The sequence below is a fragment of the Vicugna pacos genome, chromosome 1 (genome assembly GCF_048564905.1).
Source record: "Vicugna pacos chromosome 1, VicPac4, whole genome shotgun sequence".
In the NCBI taxonomy this organism is placed as follows: domain Eukaryota; kingdom Metazoa; phylum Chordata; class Mammalia; order Artiodactyla; family Camelidae; genus Vicugna; species Vicugna pacos.
The window spans coordinates 15,415,792-15,440,955 of record NC_132987.1 but is presented as its reverse complement, the minus strand read 5'-3'; the positions used below and the strand labels follow the sequence as shown (position 1 = coordinate 15,440,955).

Sequence of the window (25,164 nt, the reverse complement as noted above, 5' to 3'; positions counted from 1 at the left end):
CAAAGGTAACGGTAGGAGGGAGGAGGGAAAAAGGGACAGGAAATAATATTTGAAGAATTGTAGCTGAAAAATCCCCACAAAATAGTGGAAGACATAGATTTACAGATTTAAGCAGCTTAGAGAATCTCAAACAAGACAAACTGGGGGGAAAAAGCACAGTCAGGCACATCACAGTCAAGTTAAAAACCAAAGATAATGAGGAAATCTTGAAAGTGACCAGAGAAAAATCACTATATCTTTATATCTATGTCTGTATCTATCTCAGAACAATGATTCAATAACTGTGGGACTCCTCATCAGAAACCATGGAAACCAGAAGACAATGAAACAACATCTCTAAAATGCTGAAAGAAAAAAAAATCTACAAACCTGGACTTGTATGTCCAACAAAAATATCTTTCATGAATGAATGCAAAATATAGACATTTCTCTAATAAAGGAAAACTTAGAGAACATATTGTCCAAAGATCTGCATGACAAGAGATACTAAAGGAAGTTCTTCAGACTAAAGGAATTCTTGGATCTTCAAGAATGAAGGAAGAGCAGGAGAAACAGTAACTATTTCGAGTAAATATATAACATTTTCCTCTTACTATCTTTAAAATATATACAAATGCTTAAAAGTGTAAGATTGTCTTGTCTTTATATTATAACATAAAGGGCAGTAGGGATGGGGGTGGTAAGTGGACCTATATGTTTTGATTATGTTGTTTCACATTTTACATTAAGTGGTACAATATTAACCCTAAGTAGACTGTGAAAAACTAAAAAACAAAACACCCACACATATACATATATATAATATATGTATATAATACATTATACCTATATATAATGCATACCTGTATATATAAAACATTATATATGTGTATGGGGTTTATATATTTACATTCCAGAGTAACCACAACAAATGTAAAGAAGTAGAGCTGAAAAAAATCAATAGACAAATTAAAGTCAACAGCCTGCCCACCTCTGTCTGGAGATGGGTTGTGGGGAGTGCAACATGGCCTGGCCTCTGTGTGCATCACCCAAAGGCCAGCAGAACCAGTTGACAAAGATGACTTGGACTCTAAAGACAACCCTCCTTTGCTGGGTCTTTGGGAGGAAAGGGGGAAAAAAGACAGAAATAGGCTTTCTGGGACATCACAAATGACCCAAGCTGGGGAGGGAGTCAGGCACACTGTCGGGCCAGGAGGGAGCCCAGATGTCCTGGGTGCTGGACTCGGAGTACAGACACCTGGACTGAAGGGCCAAAGCTGCGCCCTCAAGATGTATAACAGAGTGACTCATTTGACCTCTCTGGGCCGCGGATCCCTGCTCTGCAAAATGGAGGGGTAGGAGTTACATCAAATTCTCAGTAATTGCCTCTCTGGAGGGAAGGGACAGCTGGGCATCCATGCCTCCTACTTTATATACATCTGTATTGCTCAACGTTGGGTTTCTTCATGCTCAGAATGAAGTCCTTTGCCACTCTATCCTCTCCCAAGTCAAGTACATTTACCCCCCACCCATGTAAAGACTCCAAAACATACATCTTCATTTGGACTTCTCTATGCTCCAAACCTACAGGTGCCTACTCAGGAGCTCTGCTTAGATATCCTACCAGCACATAAACATCAAAATGTTCTAAGCAAGTGTCTTTCAAAATTTTGTATCAGAATCACCTGGCAAATCTTGGATCAGTGCAAAGGCCCAGACCCTATTCTACTTCAATGAGTCTGTGCCTCTGGATTCCTTATTGGCTCTCCAGGTAAATGTGGTACCCACCAAAATTTGAGAAACACTGCTTTAAATGAAACCCACAATTTACTCTCAATCCTTCTATTCTTCTAATCAGTTCCTTTCCAGCATCCCCCTTCTCAGAGAATGGCACCATCATCCATCCAGAGGCACAGGCAAGGTAAGGCTGTCATCTTTGGACCTCTCTCACCCTCACCCATAAGCATCACCCACTGTCAATGTTTTCCATGTTTCTTCCTGATCCCTCTGAGCTTCATGCACCCCCACTGCCCGAAGGCTTCCTGACACATCTTAACTTCTACTGTTGCTTCTCCCATCCATTCCCAACATGTCAGCCAGGGCAAATGTTTTTTTTTAAATATTTTATTTTGAGACAGTTTCAACCTCTAGAAAAGTTTCAGGAATACTACAAACAATGCCTACACACTCCTCACCCAGACACTCCAGTCCAACTTTTAACAATGATCACAGAAATGCCTATTTAGGGATCACTGTATTGCCCAGTGTTCATGCCTTTCTAATGCCCTTCAATCTGGAGCAGCTGCCAGTCTCCTTAATGTTCATGACCTTGAAATGCTAAGATCATAGGTTAGGCACTTAATAGAATGTACCTCAATTAGTTATTCTGATGTTTCTTCATGATAAGACCTAAGTTATACATTTTGAACAGAGTATCTCAAATGCCGTGTTCTTTCACTGCATCCTCTCAAGGGGCACATGATGTCTGCTTATCCTGTCATTGGTGGTGTGAGGGCTAATCATTTGACTCAGATGGTGTTACCTGACATCTCTGCAAGGTTACTGTCTCCCTTTTGTAATAAATATTTTGGGGGGAGATACTTTGAGGCTATGTAAGTTCTCGTTTCTCTACCCAGTTTCACCCCAAGCATTAGCACCCACTGATGTTTCTTAACTATTAATCTGAAGGTCCAAATAGTGATTTTCTAATAATGTCATTCTTTACACTATTCGGGGAAATCTTTATCTTTTCTTTATTTCTTTAATTCATTTATATTCATATCAGTGTGGACTCCTTCATTCCTATCTTATTCAATAGGTTATAATCTGTTAAAATCACTATATATTTTGAGGCTCAGATTATCCCATATTTGGACATTGGGGAGCCCTTCAAGTTGGGTATTGTGTTCTTTTGACATATTCCCATAATTCTTTGCATACTTTCTAGCACAAAAATATGTACTGATCGTCTCATCCTTCCCTTCCCCAGTGACCCAGGAAGGGGTCATTTCTCTAATGAGCTCTGGTTTCTTTTAGTATAGAACAGAATATAGAATCCAAGATCTGAGTGCCCAAGTGACCTCTTTGCTACACAGGTGCCATTGTGTTGAGGCACTCTCCCCTCATATTTATTTCTCTATCTCTTTATATATTGAAAACCACAAGTTCACATTGATACCTCCAATTCCAATTCAATATCACGTAATTCATTCTAGCTTTCATGCTTTCCATATTTAAACCTCCTTTTCCAAAACCTCCCGTTATCCCAGTATGTTTCTCAATATCCCTGTATATAGCTAATCTCCCCAACTGGCTGGGTTTCCAGCCGCCTCACATGTTGGTCTCGATCCCTCCTAGGGCTTGCCTCCCTAACTCAGGACACCTACTTTGACTGGGCCTTCCAGATGGCTTTTTGGTGAAAGAAAAAAGGATGAAAGCCAAGAAAGTCTTTTTGTTTTGTTTGTAGAGAAAGAAGGGAAGAGATTAGAAAGGAAAAGGCAGAGAAAAACCAGGCTATTTTTCTAAAGTGCAAATCCATCACCTTTGGGTGATGCGTGTCCATCTCTGCACACACATACACACAGAGCCCTTGAATGACCCCCATTGCTCTAACGCTGTAAATTCCATCACAAGGGTCTGGAAGGCTCTGCATGATGTAACTGCTGCTGACTTCCTTGCTCACATTCCCCTTCTCTCTCCAAATACCAAGCACTGGGGTCTTCTCTCACAGCTCTAAAATTTCATCTTCCCTTTTGCCACAGGGCCTTTGTATGTGCTGCTTATGTTTCTCAGTGCTATAATCTGCCCCATTCATTTGGATGGCTTATTCTTCACATCTCTGCTGGAGCACTATCTCCTCCTCTGGACATCTTTCTTCATTCCCCTAGACAGAGTCAGATTATTTTCTCACTTACTGTTTTATTCATGCTCTCACAGAACATAAGGGCTCTTATCTCAACTGGCAATTATGCCCTTATTTTTGTCTGTGTCTGATTAACCTTCCCTTTCCTCATTCAATTGTGAGCGATGTAAGAACAGTAATGCTGTCTTTTTTCAATCCTTATTGTGTCTCTAGCTTGTGGTCCAGGATTGGCACATAGAAGATGATCAATAAATCTGTTTCATGGAAATAAACTGTGTTTTTAGAAACATACGTTGTTTACTCAACAAACATGATCATTTTCTCTATTTTGAATAAAAGCTAAAGCATGGAGACTAATATGATAAAATGTGGAGGATCTCAAAAGCTTTTACATTGAAAAGTTTACAGACTTTATCATTCAGAAGAAGCACTCAGAAAACCACAACAAATGATCTAAATAATGGGTGCAGGAAAATAATGTGGGGAAACTTTCATCTAAGAAACCTTCAATGTAAAGCATATATATTGTATATTTGGTTCACATTATTATTTAGGTGACTCAGGATCATTAAAATGTTGGTCTTTCCAAATGCAGAATAAAGTTGAAGTTCCATTCAAAATCCATAAGTGAGTGTGTATGTGTGTGTGCATGTTTTGGAACTGGACAAAGTGATCTTAAATTGCACTTGAAAGAAAAGATATTTGAAAAGAGCCAAGAAATTTTAAAAAAAGAAGGAATAACTTTACCTAAACAGTAAAACTCTTGCTAAAATTATTATAACCAGAACAATATAGATAGTAAAACTTTTGATAAGCTTGTTATAATCAGAACACTATGGTTAGGCATAAGAAGAAATAAATCAATGGAGCAGAATTGAGACTCAAAGCATAGTTGATATGAGGAACTTAATATATGACAAGGATGACATGTGATTCAATAAAACATGGAAACTATCTTTAATAAATGATGGCATAATTATTCACCTGCATGAAAACAGGGTAAGAATATACACCCTGACACATGTTCAGAGACATATTTGAGACTAGCCCTGGTGTCTAGCAACAAGAGAATGGAGAAGGAAGCAATGGAATGCTACAGTAAATAAGAAGAAACTCCTTCCCCACACAACACTATGACTGAATCTCACACACAGACTGCTAAGGGGAAGCAGGCAGACATGAAGAGCATCCTGATTCTACTTATGTGAAGTTCTAGAACAGGCAAAACAAACCCATGGCTGAAAAAAAAAAATCACAACAGTGAGTGCCTCTGGGTGTGGAGCGGGGAGGGACATGAGAGAACTTCCTGCTCTGATGATGATGTTCTGGACCTTGACAGCATTTGGGGTTGCATAGGTGGATGTATTTGTTAAAACTCTGTAAGTGTACACTTACGATTTGTGCACTTTTTTGGAGGGGGGTTGATACACAAAGTTTATCCTAGGTAGAGCAATTCACTGAGAGATAAAACTGTTTTAAAATTGACATATATGTACTGTTCGTTGTTTCTAAGAACAGTTTAGAGCTTTAGCTTTTTAAACTTCCATAGTTGCCAAGGAATAAAGCCAACCACAAGATAAGAATCAACAGAATGCAGTAATCCAATCAGAAAGGACAGTCAAATGAAGATTTGTGCACTTCTTGATAGGCACGTTTTACCTTAAACAAGGAAACAACTATAAACAAATATTTAGCTCTCATTAAAGACATGTATGCAGAAGTGCTCAGGGGTGGTATGTGCTAATATCTGCAACTTGTCTGGAAATGCATCCACATAACAGGATGGAGTGATGAATGGACAGAGGGATGGATTAAATGGATATTGACATGAAAAAGCAAACATAGCAAGGTACTGATTCTAGAATCTATGTGGTCTTTTGCAAAATGCTATCGAGCTCTCTGTATGCTTGCAAGTTTTCAAAATAAAAACTTGGGAAAAATAAATAAATTTCAGGTGTACTCATTGTTTAGATATAGAACAAAAACCCTCCCCAAAACAGCACAGGAAACTTTGAAAAGCACTTTGCAACCTTGGAGTGAAAAGAACTTTAGAATAAACCAGAAAATTCAGTAAGTAGAGGAGAAGATAGATATTTTTGACTAAATGAATATTAACCACTTTTGCAAGCCAAAGGCTATCATAAACAATATCAAAAGGACAATTGTATTCCTTTGAATCCAAAAAATAATTGTATTTTTTGTATCAAAAAAAGGTGGAGGAACACATTGCATCAGATAAGGCAGGCAAAGGGTTAACATCTCTAACATAAAAAGAATTCCTGTCAATTTCCAAGAAACCAGAAAATACTAACCCAATATAAAAGATAGGTAAAGACATGTACAGATAATTAACCAAAGAGGAAACATGAATCCCAGAAACTGTGTAAAAAGATGGTACTATCTCTAGCAGTCAGTTGAAAATACAAATTAAAACAAAATGAGGTCTCATTATTCATCTTTGGATTAGCAAATTTTTAAATACTGATTACTCCCATTGCTGGTGAGCTGTTGAAAGACAGGCACCACAGCTCCCTGGTGCAGTGAGATTTACAAATTTTCAGAGCAGCACCCTGGAGGAAGGATGCCCAAGAGACACACAAGACAGCAAGTAACAGGTGCAGGATGATTCTATTTTTGTAAAAGAAAACTTTTCCAGTATTCTGAACAAAGAGAAGAACCTGAAAGCTGACACATCTAACTGTTGAAACTGATGCTTTAGTGCAGGGGTCAGTAAACTACGGCTTGGGGACCAAATCTGGTGGGTGACCTGGTTTTTTACAGTGCACAGGCTAAGAATGGTGTTCATCCATTTTTCAAAGGGTTACATTTTAGCTGTTTCTATAATCATCTACATAATACCCTCCTTTGGCCTTTTAGGCAGCACAGCCTAGAATTCTTAACTCTTTGGCCTTTTAGGGAATGTTTACCAACCCCTGCTTCAGGGCAATAGTAGTTTCTGAGTTATGCATTTCCTCTTCTGTGTATTGCTTTGATTTTTATAATAATCATGTATCATTTTTGTAAGCTGAAGGAATATAGGTGGGCAGGTAGGTAGGTAGGAAAGCCAGTCACTTTGGACACTGTTGGGAGTGGCCTTCAGAAGACAAAAGGAGACCAGGGAGACTAGTCAGGAAGCCACAGTCAGTGCAGGTGAAAGAGAATGATGCTTTGGAATCGGGTAGGGACAGAGTTTATAGAAACCTACAGGAGTTGCTGAGGGATTGGACACGGATGGAGAGGCACAGAGAGAAATCAGGACTGATGCCTAGGATTCAGTCATGAGTTGAATGGTGCAACCACTGAGCTGGAGAGACTGGGGAGGGGGAACTGGAGAGTAAATCAGAGCTCTGTTTTGGGCCTGGGAAAGTTCTAAATCGAATGGTGTGAACCAGGCAGCTGAACACAGATGCTTAGAGCTGCTTGGGCTGTAGTCGGGGAGGCCGAGCGAGAAGTACAAATTTAAGAGTACTCGTGGTGCAGATGGTACTTAAAGTTGTCTGCAAGCAAGGGAGGAGGGGAAGAGAAAGGAACCACGAGTCTACCTGCTGACCCAGTGCTCAGCCCCACCGGAGCCTGCTCCCGGCTGACGGAGGCCTCTGATGCCACTGTCCAGATGTTCGAATTCCCCCAAGTCATCTGTTCCAAAATGTCCTCTTGCATTGGCCAAGGAACAGCATGGCTTCAGCGGAGACACCGACCCCTCCTCCTGGCCTGTGCCCAAATGCTTACCTGGACAATGGTTGCTACTGTTTCTCCTGGATGAATGGCCCGCCCAGCACCTGGCTCCCCACGTGGACAGATGAGTTCAGCCCCCAGCCCCTCCCAGTGTGCCCTGCCACATGCAGCCACCTTTCACTCAGGCCATGCTTCAACCTGGGAAGACCCAGAAGGACTCACCAAGGAGCTGGTGTAGGTGGGGTCTGAGGTGTCGTCCTGGAGGTAGCGGGAAAGGCCAAAGTCAGACACCTTGCACACCAGGTTGCTGTTGACCAGAATGTTCCGTGCAGCCAGGTCCCGGTGCACGTAGTTCATCTCGGCCAGGTACTTCATGCCCGCAGCGATGCCCCTGAGCATGCCCACCAGCTGGATCACTGTGAACTGCCCGTCATTTTGCTGTAATAAGACACCAACAGCATCCAGGTCAAGATGGGCTTCAGGGGTTAAACAGAAGCCGAGGTGCCACTGCTCGTCCCTCCTTCAGGGCTGGGCTAAGCCACTCCCACCCCCCTCCCCCACTCCCATCCTCATCCCTCTCCTTGGATGCTCAGCTCTCTTCTCCTTGCCAAGTCTTGTAGGTTTCATCTCCAAATTTCATTTCAAATCCATCCACTTCTCTTCACCTTCACTGCCACCATTCCAACCAAGTCATCATCATCCATCACCTGTAACAGGCTCCCTCTGCCTGTCCCCTCCCTCTCCTGTCAAATCCATCCTCTAACGGCAGCTAGAGCCATCTTTGTAAGACATAAATCTGGTCACGTCACTCACTGGCTTGAGCTCTTCCCACTGCATTAAGGAAAAGCTCCAAACTCCTCAGTGTGGCCCACAGGGCCTCATGGGAATCAGCCACTGCCTCACCTTATGCCACTTTGTCCCTCTCTTCTGTGCTAAAGTCACAGTGACTGGCAATCTTTCACTCCTTTCCAAAGCCAAGCCCTTCCTGCCTCAGGACCCTTACACATGCTTCCCCCCCACCCCCCGCAATCAACACCTACTGGCCTCAGATCTCCACTTAAATGTTACTTCCTCAAAGAGGATGTCTCTGTAGCTGGTCCCCTCCCCTAAACATAATTAGCACTTTCTTAACAACTATCTTTCAGTGCACGTTCTTATTTTCCTCCTTAGCACATATCAAAAGTTTTAGCTGTGTGTGTGTGTGTGTGTGTGTCTGTCTGTCTCTGATGCTTGATTCTAAGCTCTGAGACAAGAACCCTCTCTCTTGTAGTCACCATAGCATTGCTGAAAACATGAATGTAGACAGAAAAGGTCGATAAACATATGCTGGATGAACGACCGGTATGTCTCTTCCTGTCCCCAGAATTTCAATGTTTAAGGTGTCTTCCTTAACACTGGTATAAGGTTATACCTGCCTCAGAAGGGCTCGGTGGTCAGGAGGGGCACAAGAACCACCTGTGTCGGACCTGTGGCCCCTCCCAGTGGATGGGAGCTGTTGCTGCCTGCCTCCTGCCAACCTGAAGCGCCGCCTTCTCTCCAATCACAGCTTCTTACCTGGCTGCCCTCCTTCCTCCGTGGTTAGATGACAGGCTCTTCTGTGAATGAATCCATGCCTTCCTTCTGCCTCCCCAGAACCCCTGAGTCTGAGCTCCGCACACACTGGTTACATTAGTGGACCCTGGGCTATGCTGCCAAGAACACGTTTTCCCATCTAGACCAGCCGCAGCTGCTCCCCAAAGGGCTGGGAGCTGTATTCTGGAGGTAGAGCATGGCCCAGGTACTGAGATGCTCTGACCTGGGGGAGGTGGGAGGAGGCAGGACACCCTGGGGCTAGTCTAGTTAACGCTGAACACAGACCCTGGGCAAGGCAGTCCCTCCCTCTGCCCCAGTGTGAAATTCAGGAAGCATAAGCAGTGGGAGCAGCTCCCATTTACGGAGCACCTGCTGTCTGTGAGATGGTCCAGTGTCCTCACGCGTTATCTCACTGGGATGGATGCGACACATTGTTTATGCATGCACTCCTGCAAAAGTATTTTCTATGCAAAGATAAGTAAGGGAAAATAAAAGAGCTGTTATAAAAATACACGATTAGGGAAAAACCAACATAGAAAGTCTAACAGTGATGGCGTGAATTGTTGAAGACCTCTGTTCCTCGTGCAAGATCGCAAGCCTGGGGGTTGGTTATGACCCACAGTCAGTTGAAGGAGTGGAGCAAACTCACATTCCCTCCACTCCTTCCTGACCCCCACCCCTGACCAGAAGAAGGACCCCCGAACAAACTGAGTTTGACGCACTCATCCTTAAAACCAGTCCTGTGGAGTAGGCAAGACAGGCTGTTCCTTGCTCAAACCTCAGCCACCTCCCACCCTGCCCAGAATGCATTCTCCACAATATTTTCCTCTAACCAACTCCAAAAGAAAGTGCAGAGCTGATTTCAGCTCTGGTTTCAGCACACGGTGCCCACCCGCCAGAGCTGGGTGTGCTGTGAGTGATGCAAATTTTTCTCACTAATGAACCTCACTCAACATCTCCTCCAGAAGCTCGGCTGGCTTTCCCCAGCACATCACTCTTCTAAGTAGGTCTCTGGGGATCTGCCTCCCCAGAAGGTTGTCATGCAACTTCCGGGTATTAGAAAATGGATTTCAGCCACAAGTCACATGGGTCGTATTTTTTCAATTCAGTTTGTTACTTTCCCTCTGTTAAGTGAGGACGACAATGTGGTTAAAATGAATGTCTCCCTAAAGAAGCCCACTTGTAGGTAGATGTTGGGGAGGCCACTGGTGGTAGCTGGAAACAACATCGAGAAGAACAGGGTTGAAAACATTTGCAGATTTGTGTCTGTGTTTCTACTTTAAGTCATGGAAGACTTCCTTGAGCTGCTTCATTTTCTGATTTGTTTTAATATTTAAATCAGTCGTCCTTTTAGTTTCTGGGGTCCACAAAGGACAAGAAGTGGTTAAAAGTCCAGGCCTTGGAGCCAGGCAGACTGGGGATGGAGGCAGGCTCTGTCTCTCACTGGCTGTGTGTCCTTGGGCAAGTTATTCCCACATCTGTAAAATAAGAACATAGTGCCCATTCTTCCTAAGATTTTGGATTCAAGGTTAAATGAGACAATATCCGTGAAGGCTTAGCTCACTGCCCCGAGAATACTAAGACAGCAGCATCGATTGCTGGAATTAACAGCAAGGCCATGACATCTCACGAGTCAGCTCTCCCATGTACCCCAGACACCTGGCAAGAGATGGAGGACAATTCGGGCCAGGATGTAGGTTCCCTCTGGCTTCCTGGGTGTGTGGGGAAGGCATCCTTGGATCATGACCCTCTGAGAGCCTAGTTCACAGTGCATTCTGAGCTCAACAGGTTGGTTTCTGTAATAACCACCCCCACCCTAACTGTAATAGGACATAATGATGCCAGCCTGAAGTTTGACTTAATTAATCTATGAATAGTGATTTCTTCCCTTCCCTGACTTTTGAATAGCAAGTCATAATTCATGGAATATGTTTTCATGCTTAAAAACAGTCCTGTGGAGTAGGCAAGGCAGGCGATATTACATTTTTTTATAGAGAAGATAAAGGAAGCCCAGAAAGTTTAAGTGATCAGCCTTAAATCACTCTGTGTGATTTTGACTTATAACAAGAATCTAAGTTCAAATACCAAATTGCTTCTCCACTGACATTCCATCTTTGATCAATTGGCAATGGCTGCCTCAAACGCTGTGTGGAGAAGTCTGTGTATAAGCTTTGTAGGAAGAAGATCTGTGATTGATTAATGATGTCTGCCACAGCCATAGAAACAAAGTATAGACATGTACCACAAACAGACCACTCTTATCTGAATCTTTTCTAATCCCTGACCAGTGCCTTTTCCACTGGAATATGCTGACTCTACAACACATTTTCTTTAGGATCCGCAGGGAAATCAAGTATCATGATAAGACAAAGTCATACGTGTTGTGTTCATAATCTTGGTTAAATTTAAAGATACAAACACATTATGATTTTCTGACGAGTTCAGCTGTTTCATGTTTAGCTCATTGGTATAAACTCCCCCAAAAGAACTTCCAGAGATACGAGCATCAACATACAAAGATAAACAAGATGAAAAAAAAAAACCACATTTTTTTAGAACTTTGAGAGAGGATCTGTTTCCTGCGCTGAGCACATGGTGAAAACACAGCTCACAGAAGAAATACAGGCTAAGTGGAGTGATTTAAACTTTCTTCCCTTCACGAAGTGCTTTCTGCTGAAATTGCTTTTCTGTAAATTCACTGAAGCCACTTGCTGGCCCTTTTATTAGACTGGAAGGATTTAGGTATTTCAACTTTCATTGACGAATCCACTTCAGGAAATGAAACCCTTATTTGATTTGTTTGAAGAGAATGACTCATAGATTTTTTTTTTTACCTGAAAGAGCCCTTTCAAAATCATCTAGTTCAATGCCTTTAGTTTATAGATGGGAAATTGAGTTAATGGATTTGCTCAAGGCCACAGGGTGACTCACAGCAGAGCCCAAAGCAGGACCTGGCTCTCAGGACTCCCAATATAGTGTCCTCTTCCTGACAACTGGGTTGCTGATCCCTAACTCCAGTCCATGAGTGGGCTTCCCATGAATGGTAAATGTCCCCATTTGACACTGCTCAGTGACTTCCAAGAGTCTTCTGGTTATGACCATCCGTGAATGAACCAACAATAACCACGAAGCCAAGCTTTAGCCATGAAGGCTTTACGGAGCACACTGACCTTCTTGGCTGAGGCATAAGACACGGAGGAGGGCTTCAAGGCTTGTTCCTAAAATTACGTAAGAGCTACAAGATTGAGTCCCTGAATCGGAGTCCCAAGAAGGAAATATTTAACTATGGATTTGCATGCTACCTAATCCACGGCACAGACCTTAAAAAAAAAAGGATATGATGAACCCACTGAATGTGTGGTTAAAGATAACAGTGTTTCCAATCCCTACAGAATGTAGATTCAAAGTCCTGCAATGGGAGAGCAGTGATGAGTGGGCTGTGAGAAGCCCTGGGCAGTGTGTTCACTGGACGCCTGATTCCCAGGTCCTCTGAGATACTGACTGGGAGCTGGAGCTGTGGCCAGTCTTCAAAGCTGCCATGTCCAGTGGGATGTGTAGGGGGGAGGGAACAAGTGCAGAAATGGAAGACTAACCCTTTTCTTTGCTTCTCTGAATGGTGATCCTAAAATTATACTACCTCCCAGAAGATGGACCCTGCAGAACTGAACTGGTGACCCACTTTTCAATTTTATCAAGCAGCAGATACATCAATTAATGCTGCTAGGCTCCAGGGTTTGGTAGTAAGGCTGAAATTAGATTTATAGATTACCTGCCTCCACGCCGCGCGGGGAGCAGAGACGCTGCATTTCCCTCCCCTCCTGGCGCTGCCTGCTCCGGCCGCCCCTTCCTGCCAGCCTTTCCTTCCCTGTGTGCCTCTCTTGCCCTCAGCTTTTCCCCTACTGCCTGGGCCACATCATCATGAAAAACACTGCCGTCCAGGCCGCCCCCTGGTCCTGCCTCCTCTCCCCCACATAGAAATCGGCCCGTGCAGAGCAGCAGTGTGCCGGGTTTGGACTTTCTGTTGGCTCCTGAGAACGAATCTTCATGTTCCCTCGCATGTTCTGGGGAGAAAGTCTGATCACAGTCCCCAGGTCATGTCGTGTGGCTCTGTGAAGCACAGACAGGTGACTCGTAGGAAATAAATGCTTTCTGAAAGGGTCTGGATGCTGGTTCAAGAAAAGCCTTTTTCGGCTAACATGGCCTTCTAGTCACTTCTCGCTGGCTGTCTTCATGACACCCTTGCTCACAAAGGAGTGCCCACAGGAAAGCATGGTCCGTGCCCTGCCCTGACAAGAGAGGGCTGGCCACAAGGACCACGTACACTCAGGACACTCCAGCTCTCCTGCCACACATGCCCACATGCTTCTGCTCCAGAAATGGTCTTGTATGCTCTTCATTCAGCTCGTATTTACCAGGTGCTCACTGTGCCAGGTGCTGGGGTCTCAAAATACAAAGCATAACCCATACCTTCAAGGAAGTTGTACCAGGCAACACACGTGGGCCCCACAATTCACATCAGTCACCCTCCAGCCTGAAAAACAAAACCCACTACTGCTCGACAACCCAGACGAGGCGTTAAGTGTGTGCTCCCTGCCGCAAAGGTAGCTTCAGTGTGTGCAAATGCAGCTTCGAGACAAGTTCTCTGCCACCCTTCCACACTGCAGCCCCTAAGCACTGCTGCTGAGCGTGGGAGCCACCACGCGGCTGTGCACTGACGAATGAACAGGCCACGCTGACCGTGACCTCTGAACACCCAGTCCCGCCTACCTGCCCATTCCTGACCCAGTGGGCAAATTCCTCTTTCTCCAACATCAGAGAAATTCTCTCTCTCTCTCCCCCTTGAAGCCTTCCCTGATTTCCTCAGGAAGATTTCAGTTCTCTATGTGATACTTTGTACTCCAGGCACAAAGACAAAGCATATCATCAAGGCGGAGGATTTCTGGGAGCTTTGGGCACTAAGGCCGGTGAGGGGGGCAGGGACCCCTGCGTAGGTTGTATTCTCGAAGATGGGCATGACAGAACCCCCATGCCTTATGTTTATGAAGCCCTCAGGCTGCCGCCCTCCATCAAAATGGGGGACATGTTTTTTTCCCCCTGAATCTAGGCGGCCCATCACTGGGGCTGAGGGGTGCTGTGCAACTTTTCTGGCTGGGTTACAACACGGATACAGCTTCTGCCTTCCGTTCTCAGGATGCATTCTTGGGACCCAGTTTGCTGTGGGGAAGCCCTAGCAGGTCAGATGGAGAGGCGCCAGCATCAACTACGAGACAGATGAGTGAACGAGCCTTCAGACAATCCCAGGTCTGAGCCCCTGAGCTGCCCCTGCTGACAACACATAGAACAGAGGTATCCCGCTGAGCCCTGCCCAATCTGCAGGCTTACAAGCAAAAGAGATCGTTGTGAGCCAAGCCCCTGAAGTCTTGGGCTGATGTGTCCCACAGCACTAGAGCCACGTCTCTTTCCTCTCTTACAGGCCCGGTTCCCAGCACAGGGCATGACCAGAGCAGCCACCTCATGAACGTTTCACTGACTGACTCTGCGAAGGGCCCTTCGATCTGCAGCCACAGCTACTATTTGATGGCACTGGTGACAGCCACAGCCTGCTCCTTGGTATTACCCTGAAGCCTTGCTCAGAAGGCCCTGCCCCATTCTTTGATGCCGCCCCCTGGACCCTGTGCTCCCAGGATGCCCAGAAGTCCCCAGCTGAGCCTCTGGTCCCAGTGAGGCAGGCCTTGGTCCCCCCACTATGGTAAGAGACCGTCCACTCCCGCACACGAGCATCACGCTCATCATCGCTCAGCCCCTCTCCGAGTAGCTCTGGGATGCCCCACAGGAATGAAAGTGCTTCCGCTGTGGCTGCCTTTGGGCACGCCCTGGTAATGGTCTTTTATCGATCTCCTGACCAGAAGCCTTCAGGGACCCCCACCTCTGGCTGGTTAGGAGCTATAGCTCCGTAACAGCCCAAGAAAAGACTTGTGGAAGCGTGTGACATAGTCTTCCCTTGAGCTGCCCAGAAGTGTCTCCTCAGAGGCCAGGTGGCCCAGGCATCAGAAAAGGGCAACTTGTTCTATCTCTGAACCCTCCTCTGAATGACGAGAGTGGGCTGGGAGGGCAGCTGCGCTGGGGAAAAGGCAGAGAAGGCCACCGGCGTCTGCGTGAATCACGCAGGACGGTACAGCTGCTCAAAGTCTTGTCTCCGTGATCCATGCAGATGCCAATGGCCATTCTCCGTCCTCCTCCATTCATCCCTGCTGGTCCAGCAAGCAGTGACCCAGGCCCTGCTCTGCCGTCCTCCTGCCGAGGGGCCCGCACGCTCTGCTTTGTTCTTTCCTTTTAGCAACAAATGTGTTCACCTCGCTAACATCTCCAACGCCTGCCCGCATTTCATCAGGGGTTCCTGAGCAATAGGCTGTCTTCACGCAGACGCTTCTCCCCAATCCAGCCACCGTCCTCCACCATCCACTGCACCAGCATCACCCATGCCCCTGAGCTGCCCTTACCCTGAGGAAAGAATCCAAAGCGCCATTCTCCATGAACTCCGTGATGATCATGACCGGCCGACTCTTGGTGACCACGCCCTCCAGGCGAATGATGTTGGGGTGGTCGAACTGGCCCATGATGCTGGCCTCGCTCAGAAAGTCCCGACGCTGCTTTTCCGAGTACCCGGCCTTTAGCGTCTTGATGGCCACATAGATTTCCCTCTTGCCCGGAAGTTTCAAACGCCCCTTGTACACCTCTCCAAACTCTCCTGCAACAAGAAGGCAATCATTACCCGCTTCCTTCTCAGTTTGGGGGACCACCAGGGGAAGCGGCTTATCAAGAACAATGATGCTCCCCCAAGACAGACTCACGGACAGAGAAAACAAACTATGATTACCAAAGGGGAAAGGGTGGGAGGGATAAATTAGGCTTTGGGGATTTACAGACACATGCTGCTATATATAAAATAGATACAAAAACACGGACCTACTGTATAGCACAGGGAACTATATTCAATTTCTTGTAATAACATATAATGGAAAAGAATCTGAAAAGAAAATATATATATGTATGTATATGAATAACTGAATCACTTTGCTGTACACCCTAAATTAACATTGTAAATTAATACCATTTCAATAAAAAATTTTAAAAAAAACAATGATGCTCCAAGTGGAACGGCGATCAGGGTGGCAGAAGCGAAGTAGTGTCCTCTCCCTGTAACTCTGGTGTCTTGGCTTTAATCAGTTCATGGCAAACACAGAAGGGCTACCCAAGTACACTCTTTACCTCGGGTCTTAGAAAGCTTCGACTAAAGTGGAATTTTCAAACTGTCTGCGAATTTGTTTTTCACCATGTTTGGCTTTTCATTTGTGTCCCAGCTGAACAGTTGAAATGAAACAGTCAGTTTCACCGCGGCGGGATCGCAATTTACTTTGAGCAGAGCCTGGTGCAAGACTGTCCCGGGGCTAGGGGACACGTGCAGGTACTTGAGTCCTCTGAATGAGATGTCTAGCGTTTATGATCCTACATTGCCCTGAAACTGTTTGCGTCGACTGGGTCCCTCAGAAAGCAGACACTGAGGAGTTAGGGAGGGAAGTTAGCAGACCCTGTGCAGGATATAGGGGAGAGGATGCAGGGTTAGGCAGAGTCCCAGCTCACAATGCAGACCTGACCTCATGAAAAGGAAGGAAGAGGCAGGAGTGAACAAGGAGAAGCCCAGACTGCAATGAGGAGTTCCAGAACGGAGCTCCCGTTCCAGAAGGGCCCAGGCCCCAGCATCCCACTGCGCTCAGCCACTGACTGGGGTTGCTGGAAAGAGCTGCTCCCTGCAGGAAGGTTGGGGCAGACCCGAGGGTGCTGCAGCTGAAGGCTCCCGGCGGCTCAACAGCAAGTGGATTTTCCAAGCAGACGGGAGCTACACACAGCATCTCAGCACTTCTGCAGTAAAACCACCAAGAGTAAAAACAATTCTGGTGACACTATTTCACAGCTGCTTAGAAAAATCTGTCGAATCCCGTTAAATGTGCTTTTGAAAGTTATTTTATGATGTAACTTGGTTCTGTAACTTCAGTTCTTTCATGTGAAGCAGCTTAGCATCTCCTTGAAGTGCGTCACAGAAACACATGTCAAAGGCCTGAGAGGAGAAACATGAGAAAACTCTCTTTTCTACTTTCAGCTTCTGGAAGAAAATGATGCGGCCAACTGTGAGCAACCAGATAAATGCCTGGCCGCATTAGAAAAGCAAGCCAACGTCTGTGATTCAGTTGAAAGTCTCCTGTATTTTCTGCTGCGCGGTCTGGTAGGAAGCCGCATGAAAGGGCTTTGTGTGCAAAACTGCTCCAGAGCCAGCGGAACTTGCTAGAACCTAGGGCTGGAGCAGAGCTTAAGCACCATCAGGAAGATTTCAGCACGGACCTGAGCTGCACAACGTGTGGGACACTGGGTTTTCACTGCGATCACAACTGAGTCAGACCAAGTCTCCTTCACATCCGTGGCTTGCACCGCCCTGCAATGCCTGGTCCGTGGCAGGCACAGCAGCACAAGCTGAGGTGTCACAGTTGCAGGGACTTGTGTGGCTTTCGCTTTGCCCTTCCTGGGTTATCAGCTGCTGGAGGCGCTACCCCTGCTCTGTCCAGAAGACGCAGAAGTACCAGTATTTACATTTTTACAGAAGACTGTCTATTGCAGTATCTCCTTCCATAGCCAAACACCATATGACCATAACCAGGGGGATGGCTGGAAAATGGGACAGCCATCCTGCAGAAATGCCACGAGCTACTAAGAACTAATAGATGGGTGAGATGTACTGACTTCAAAAGATGCCCGCATTACATTGCTAAGTGAAGAAGAAAAGAGCAAGTGATACCATGTGATCTTGTGGTAGACGCCCTCACAGGGTGTGTGTGTGTGTGTATGCCGAAAGCCACTATGGAAAAATGTCATAACGAGTTTAGTTTCAATCTCAAATTATTTTTAAAAATGGTTACACTAGCATGGGGGGAGAAGGACTGGGGGAATAGATTAGTAAACTTAATTTAGTTACTTTTGTGCTGTTTAAACTGTTACAATAAGCATTGCTTTTGTAGTTTAAATAAGTAAAATTTCAAGAAAAGTACCGAGGAACAGCGACCTGCCATACATGGGTGTATACATATATGTGTGTATATATATGTGTGTATAGCGTGCTTAGTGTGTGTATATTCATATGTGTGTACATGTATGTGTCTATATGTACATGTATGTGTCTGTGTGTGTGTGTATAGATATTTGGAATCCATCTTTCTGACATCTCAACCTAGTAGGCATGTCCAGTTAGCAGTATCACAGGGAACAGTGCTGTGGTGGATGTGAGGTCATAATGTGGGGACCACTGTGCCCCAGCCGTGCAGGTCCTAACCATTTAGAGGCGGTCACTGTCAGAGCGACTCAGCCAACAGAGAACAGCAAACACAGTGGGACTCTCTCATAGACAAATGTCATCTTCATCGAAAGTTCCTGCTTGGCTAGTCGGGTGGGATCAGAATAGGAATCGGAATAGTTGTCCCTGTCTCCACATCAGTCTGTGTAGTTTGTAAAAATGTTCCAGGTGAACCTGCTATTTCCCACAACACACACATACACACCCCTGGTGAGCACTTCCGTTCTATACCAGCGGTTCCCAAAGTTGGCCGCCCACTGCCATCCCCTGGGGAGCTTACAAAGTGCAGAGGCCTGGGTCCCATCTCCGGGAATTCTAATGAGTCGGTGTGGGTGCATTCTGGGCACCCAGACATCTTTAAAAGCTGCCTGCAGGATCAGCTCCATAATCTCCCTGGCCTGGTGCAAAATGAAAATGCAGGACCTCTTATTCAAAATGTATTAAGAATTTCAAGACCGTGAAGGCAGAGCCTTAAACCAAGCGTGGGCCCTCCCGAGCACGGGCCCCGGGTGGCTGCTCTGGTCACAGGCCCATGAAGCCTGGTCACCAGGTGGTTCTGAGCTGACGTTGCGAGCCGCGGGTCCAAAAATCCACCCAAGCATATTCCACAGGGGTCAGGGACCCACCAGAGGCCCTGAGGTAACTGGAATTCATCTCTATACCTTTGAATTCTTTCAAAAGCAGTGCTTACACACAAGCTGCCTCTTGCTGCCCAGGGTCTGACACACAGTGTGGGCTCTGTATCTGTGAGAGGGGAGAAAGGAGAGAAAGAGGCAAGAAACCAATGCTGGTGTGGCTCTGTGCAGTCCCTTGCATGCAGAACCGTGCGGGCCACGTGCCCTCCTTCCCTAACTGACAAATGCCACGTCATTGCTCAATCTTTGTGGCCGACTGGTCTTCAGGTGTTGCGCTCTTAAGACTTTGGCCTGAAATTACCTCTTCTGTAGGGAGGGAATTTAGAGCTATGCTATAGCCATCAAACCGTTTTAAAAATTATCAAATAAAAACGTGCTCTCCTGAGAGGATTTTAGGGCAGTGAAATTACGCTATGGAAAACTATAATGGTGGACACGTGTCATTACACAGTGGTCCGAACCCACAGAATGTACAGCATCGAGAGCGAACCTTAAACTGTGGACCTGGGTGCTAATGATGAATCAGTGGAGATTCACCAATCGTGACCAATGGACCACTCTGCTGGGGGGTGCTGATCATGGAGGAGGCCAGGCGTGTGCGAGGGCAGGATGATATAGGAAATCTCTGTACCTTCCACTCAGGTTTGTTCTGAACCTAAAACTGCTCTAAGAAAATCAAGTCTTTTTTAAAAAGTGCTCTCCCTGGGTAGGCCGAGATGGTTCTGTATGGCTACCATCGAGCAGTGTGGTGGCTCTTAGAAACCTGCTCCATAATCATTGGAAAGCAGTGGCTTAAAGGATGGTGATTCTGTAAAAATCACTCCTTTCCTGTATCTGACAAATAAATGGCTTCCTATTCTCCAAGCCCAGAGGTTTTCAAACTGACTGCAGAGGCAGTCTCTCGGTCCACTGTCCTCACTTGGAGGCTCTGCTCCACCCCTTAACTGAGTGGCTCCCAGTGCAGTGCGGACAAAGTCTGGCCAAGAAGAAACTCGGGAGGAAGCTGGCATCTACTCCAGCCCCACCCCTGACTTCGGGCAGGGTGCCTCCTTCCAGCCTCGGCTCCCTCAGCTCAGCTTGACAAAAAGAAATGATGGACTTTAGGGCCTTCCTAACAGGGAGCGAGGTCCATGGGCTGGTAAACTCCACGTGGGTGGGTAGTGACTTAAAAAGAGCAAATGGGGTGGGGAGTGGGAGTGGGCTAGGGATGTGGGGTATGGGGTGGGGATGGGGCTAAGGGAGTGGGGTGGGGGGGTGGGGATGGGGCTAAGGGTGTGGGGTGGGGAGTGGAGAATGGGGATGAGGAGTGGGGTGGGGGTGGGGATTGGGGTTGGAGGTGGGGAGTGGGGTGAGGGTAGGGGTGTTGGGGTGGAGGTAGGGATGGGGAGTTGGGGTGTGGGTGAGGATGCGGGGTGGGGAGTGAGGGTGGGTACTGGAAGAGAAAAGGGAGAAAAGCAGGTTTCTGCAACCCAGTGGGACTGACCTGAGACACAGCAGGGCGCCTTGCCAGGGGTGTAGGAAGCCCTGCAGCCGGTACCTGGGCATGGAGGGTGTCTCCAGGTAAGTCCAAGACACAAAAGTCTGGGGGTTCTGGCCCTCCAGCACCCCAAAAGGCTCCTAGGGAATGGGAGTCAGTGGGCCTCAAACAAGTAACAAACAGAAAACCAAGGCCTTGTGTCACTTACCATCTGACTGCTGTCACCTGTGACTGACTTTGGGTTCCTTATACTCGGCTCAGAAAACTAGTTTTGCTTTTCGGACACCCTTCCTGTAATGAGGGCTAGAATCTGAGGTCTGCGGTGCTTTGACCTGCCATGATCTGAGCTCTAAAGACCTTCCTTTTACATAAGCTCCAAATCATGGCCATCCATTTTTTATCCTTTCCATAAAAATTAGTAACTGAAAAATGTTTTCAACAAATCAAGCATTAACATTATATTTAAAATAGATACTTATAGGAAATGACTGGGTAGTGGTTATGGTTGATTCTTCTCAGGCAGCTCCTTGACTGACAGTCATTTCAGGCAACCTAATTTTGGTCTGGCTGGACTCGGATTGGAGCATGTCTGCAGCTGACCTTGGATCCTCGCCTACAGCTGGACCTCCTCTTGGCTAGGACCCCTCACCAGCTTCAGGCCAGCTTCAGTGTCAGTGGCTCTCAGCTGTGGTTCTCAAAGTGTGAAGCCTGCGGCATCACCTGGCAACTTGTTAGAAAATGCGGATTTTCGAGCCCCACCTAAACCTACTGGATCAGAAACTTGGTAGGGAGAGCCCCGTGACTTGGGTTTTAACATGCCTGAGGGCGATTCTGATGCCCCATTTTGAGAACCACAGCCCTCGAGGCTGTCAGCGGAGAGCCATTTAGCCAGTTCCTGTCACTGCCCTCCCAGACAGCTGCTAAATTATTCTCTACAAGTTTCAGCTCCTTGCCAGATGCTCTTCCCTACCTTCCTTGACAAATCGAGGAAGAGAGGAAAAAATAGTTCAGCAGCATTAAATGCCTCAACTATTATATATAAAATCAGAAGGGAAGAATTTTCAATTTTTGAAAATGAAACATCCAACCTGCCAGCAGGTATTTCGAGCACTAGCTGTTGGCCATGTGCAGCATGGATCTACACACAATTGCCTCTTTTTTTTTTTTTTTAGCAGCATTTTGAAGTCACAAACTGCCTTAGGGGAGAGAAAAGGAAAGCGGAGCTTCTAGTTACTAATTCAAGCTTCCACCAGAAAAGAAACTTTGGAAGAATGAATTTAAACTCAGTTTTACAGTATGATTTCCAGACCAGCCTATGCAAGACAGGTTGTGGCTAATCCAGGGATAGTAAGACCATGGCCGGCGCTCCACCACCTCCTGACCCTGCACCCAGGACAGACATTACTAATTGATCACAATCCTATTTCTCCTTCTCAGCAGAGTTCCCCAGGTACCCACTATCAGGCTACCAGCGTTGGCAAATGAGATGGAATCTAATTAATAGCCATGGTGCCCACAATACTTACTCCCTAGCTGGTAAGAGCAAATGAGTTTTCTCTTTTCTCACAGCTTTTTGTGGTCATTAGACAACCATATACCTAGATGTTACTTATTATTTCCTTCACAGAGCAGGCACAGATGATTTGCAATGCTAAATATCTTGGTCCTCATTACCGTCCTTCTTCAGGCAATAACTGATCAAGCCAGAATAGGAGGACTGGACCAGAGGACGGGACAAGGGTGTTCTGGGAAGATTGTGCCCTCCCCAGGGAATGGGGGACAACTTTGTGGTACCATCACATGGGCATCCGAAAGTCTAGGAGAAAGTACCATCATTCTCAGCCAAGGCGCTTGGGGAGTCCAAGCCGCTAGACAGAGTTCTCTCTCAGGAGCGATGTCCCTGTGTGCATGGCTGCTTTTTTCCAGAACAGTAGTGAAAACGGCAGGTAGTGACAGTTACATTCATCAGACTAAGATCAACCATCTCTGGGTTTCAATTCTTGCTCTACCATTAGCTCAACTGGCAGCAGGGCCTGTGGCAAGCTGTCCTCTAAATCCTTACCAGTTTACAAATTCACATACACTCACACACACACACACACACACACACGCTAATTCCCAGGGCTAACCGAGCTATTATGAGGGTTTAATGAGACTATGCTTGTAAAGTATGTACACGGTGAGGGTTCAGTCCGTGCCAGCTATATTCATTATTATTACTGACGACATCTATTTGATTTACTGCTCTAGAAGCCCTTCCTGCTGCGACTCTGCTCCAGTCTGAGGCGACCCTCACGCTGTCCATCCTCACTCTGAATGAGCCCAGGAGAGTCAGGCTGGCAGGTGGCTTTCTACCAAGTCATCCCCAAGAAATCCCTCCTCTTTTTCTAAGGCACAAGTGGTGGGCCTCGCTGGCCCGCCTGCCTCCGTATCCAGCACGAATTCCCTTTCCCCAGCTCTCCTTACTCAGCCCTCTCACAGCAGGCCTCCTCTCCTTCACGACAAGCCATCTGTGGAAATGCTGAACCGGCAGCTGCTGGAGTCAGGGGAGGATGTGTTTACGAATTAAAATACAGTTGGCATCTCTCCCCTTGGATGACACCTTCTGGTGACACCCCTACCTATAGTTTTGTGCATTTGTCATGCTCAGGGCTGCTACACAGTTGTATCGGTTGCACACTGCACAACCCAGTAGTGCTATTCATGCCATAAGGCCCAATGATACCAGCAGCCCTGGTTTATGCTCTGGGCATGTCTACAGATCAAACCAATCAGAATTAACCAGTGGATCAGAACTCCATAGGTCAACTCCTGGGGACTCCTATTAGATTCATGGTTACAAACAGCTGACATTCTCCAAAGGCACCAACCTTGATCGCCTGCCGCCCTCTCTCAAGCGACTTCAGTAATTCCCATCACCTGCAGGAAGAGGAAGGATCGGCCTTCCTCCTTCCACCAGGCCACTTTCAGCGCACTCACCACCTCTCTCTCGTCTCGCATGTGAAATTACCTTGCGCCCTCTGCCGTGCCTTTCCATCAATGCCAGTCACCAAGCCCACCAGCCTCTCCATTTGCCGTGTTTGGATACATTCTGATTTAGATCAGTTGACTTGCTGCAGTGCAGCCTTCCTGAGCACCCGTGGTCCCAGCAATGGCCATCTCAAACTCTCTCCACATTTCCAAGCCCCACAACTGGTCTCATTGCCTCCTAGTTCTTGCCCACCCTTCCCCATCACCTCTTCCAGTCCAGTCTAAACACAGCACCTACCACCTTCTCCCCACCTCATTCCCACCACCCACCTTGCTCAGAACCTACCCGCTCAGCACTTCTGTAGGATCAAATCCAAACCGCAGCCCCCAGATCTCTAAACCTCAGCCTGATTCTCCAGGCTTAATCCTTGAAACTTACGCTCAGGAAATGCCTCCCCAGCAGCCTCCTCTTTGTTCTCATGTGCTGCGCAGAGCACCAGCCCATCCAAAGCCTCCACGTCCTCAGGGGCCCTCCAAACCTGCTTCCCTGTATCCTCTCTGGCCACCAAGCCTTTCCTTCCCCCACCTCCAGGGCCACATGTTCTCCGGCCCCTCGTCTTAGCTCTGTCCCCGCCCCTCGTCTCGCAGAGTGGGACTGTGCCAGGCCATGGCATGTCGGGCCGGGATGGTTAGGCACTGAGTGTTTTCCAGTGTCCACCACCATCACAGGCAGGGAACCAGTGTTTCATGAACGAGGACCTTCTTGAATTCTGCCACAAACACAGCCCTTTCCTCTGGGCCTACGCTCAGCAGAAACGGGCCAGTTCCTCTGCAACCTCTTTGAATTTACCTTGCACGTTGGGTGTCCGGGTAAGCATTCAACAACCGGCTCCCCAGAAAACAGAGAAACAAATACCCCTGATTTGTAGCATTTGCCGATTCTCAGGGTATAAAGACTCCTCCCATGGCTGATGTCAAACTACAAACACGATGTCACTGAACACGGAGCTGGAAACAGAGGCACACTGTTGGCTCTCGCAAGACAGAGCAAGCTGGCTGCAGCGCATGACTGCTGGAAGGTCACGCTCATTTCCCTCCTTAAGTCATTTAATTTCCCTCTTCCATCTCACTCTCATGAGTTTCACAAAAAGTGACTTTTTTTTTTTTTTACTAGTTTCTATCCTTGAACACTCAGGCCAGAGGTGATCTCCTTGGTGAAGTCTTCCTGATCCCCTGACTCACTCCCTGAGAAGCTGGACGCTGCTCTGTGTTGGCCCCGAACTTTGTACACAGAGCTGTGTGAATCAGTGAGCACGTGCCTGGTCTGTTTCTCTCTAAGACTGTCAGACCTCAGAGCAGGGCGGCTGTCTGCTCACCTCTGGGACTCCACATCCAGCATGCAAAAAATATTCAATGAGACTGTGTTGAGGGATGGAGGGAAGGAACAGAATGAAGGAAGGAGAACTGATTTCCAATTCTTCTCATGTTGTGTTACCATTATCCAAGCCAGATTCTGCCCCCTGCACTCAATCTGCCAGGTGGCGAAGGGAAATATTGCCAATTACACTGTATACCTTTCACCTTACAAAATTCT

The 25,164-nt window shown here is 46.7% G+C and overlaps 1 protein-coding gene across 1 annotated transcript in view; it reads right to left on the bottom strand.

Moving 5' to 3' along the window:
• Window positions 1–25,164, bottom strand: part of EPHB1 (EPH receptor B1) — a 408,827-nt gene that overhangs the window by 37,546 nt on the left and 346,117 nt on the right. The window contains exons 11-12 of the mRNA XM_006214554.4: window positions 15,589–15,836; window positions 7,739–7,954 (exon numbers count right to left, since the gene is read on the bottom strand). Of these exons, the coding sequence (XP_006214616.1) occupies window positions 7,739–7,954; window positions 15,589–15,836 (464 nt within the window). The remainder of the gene's footprint in view (window positions 1–7,738; window positions 7,955–15,588; window positions 15,837–25,164) is intronic.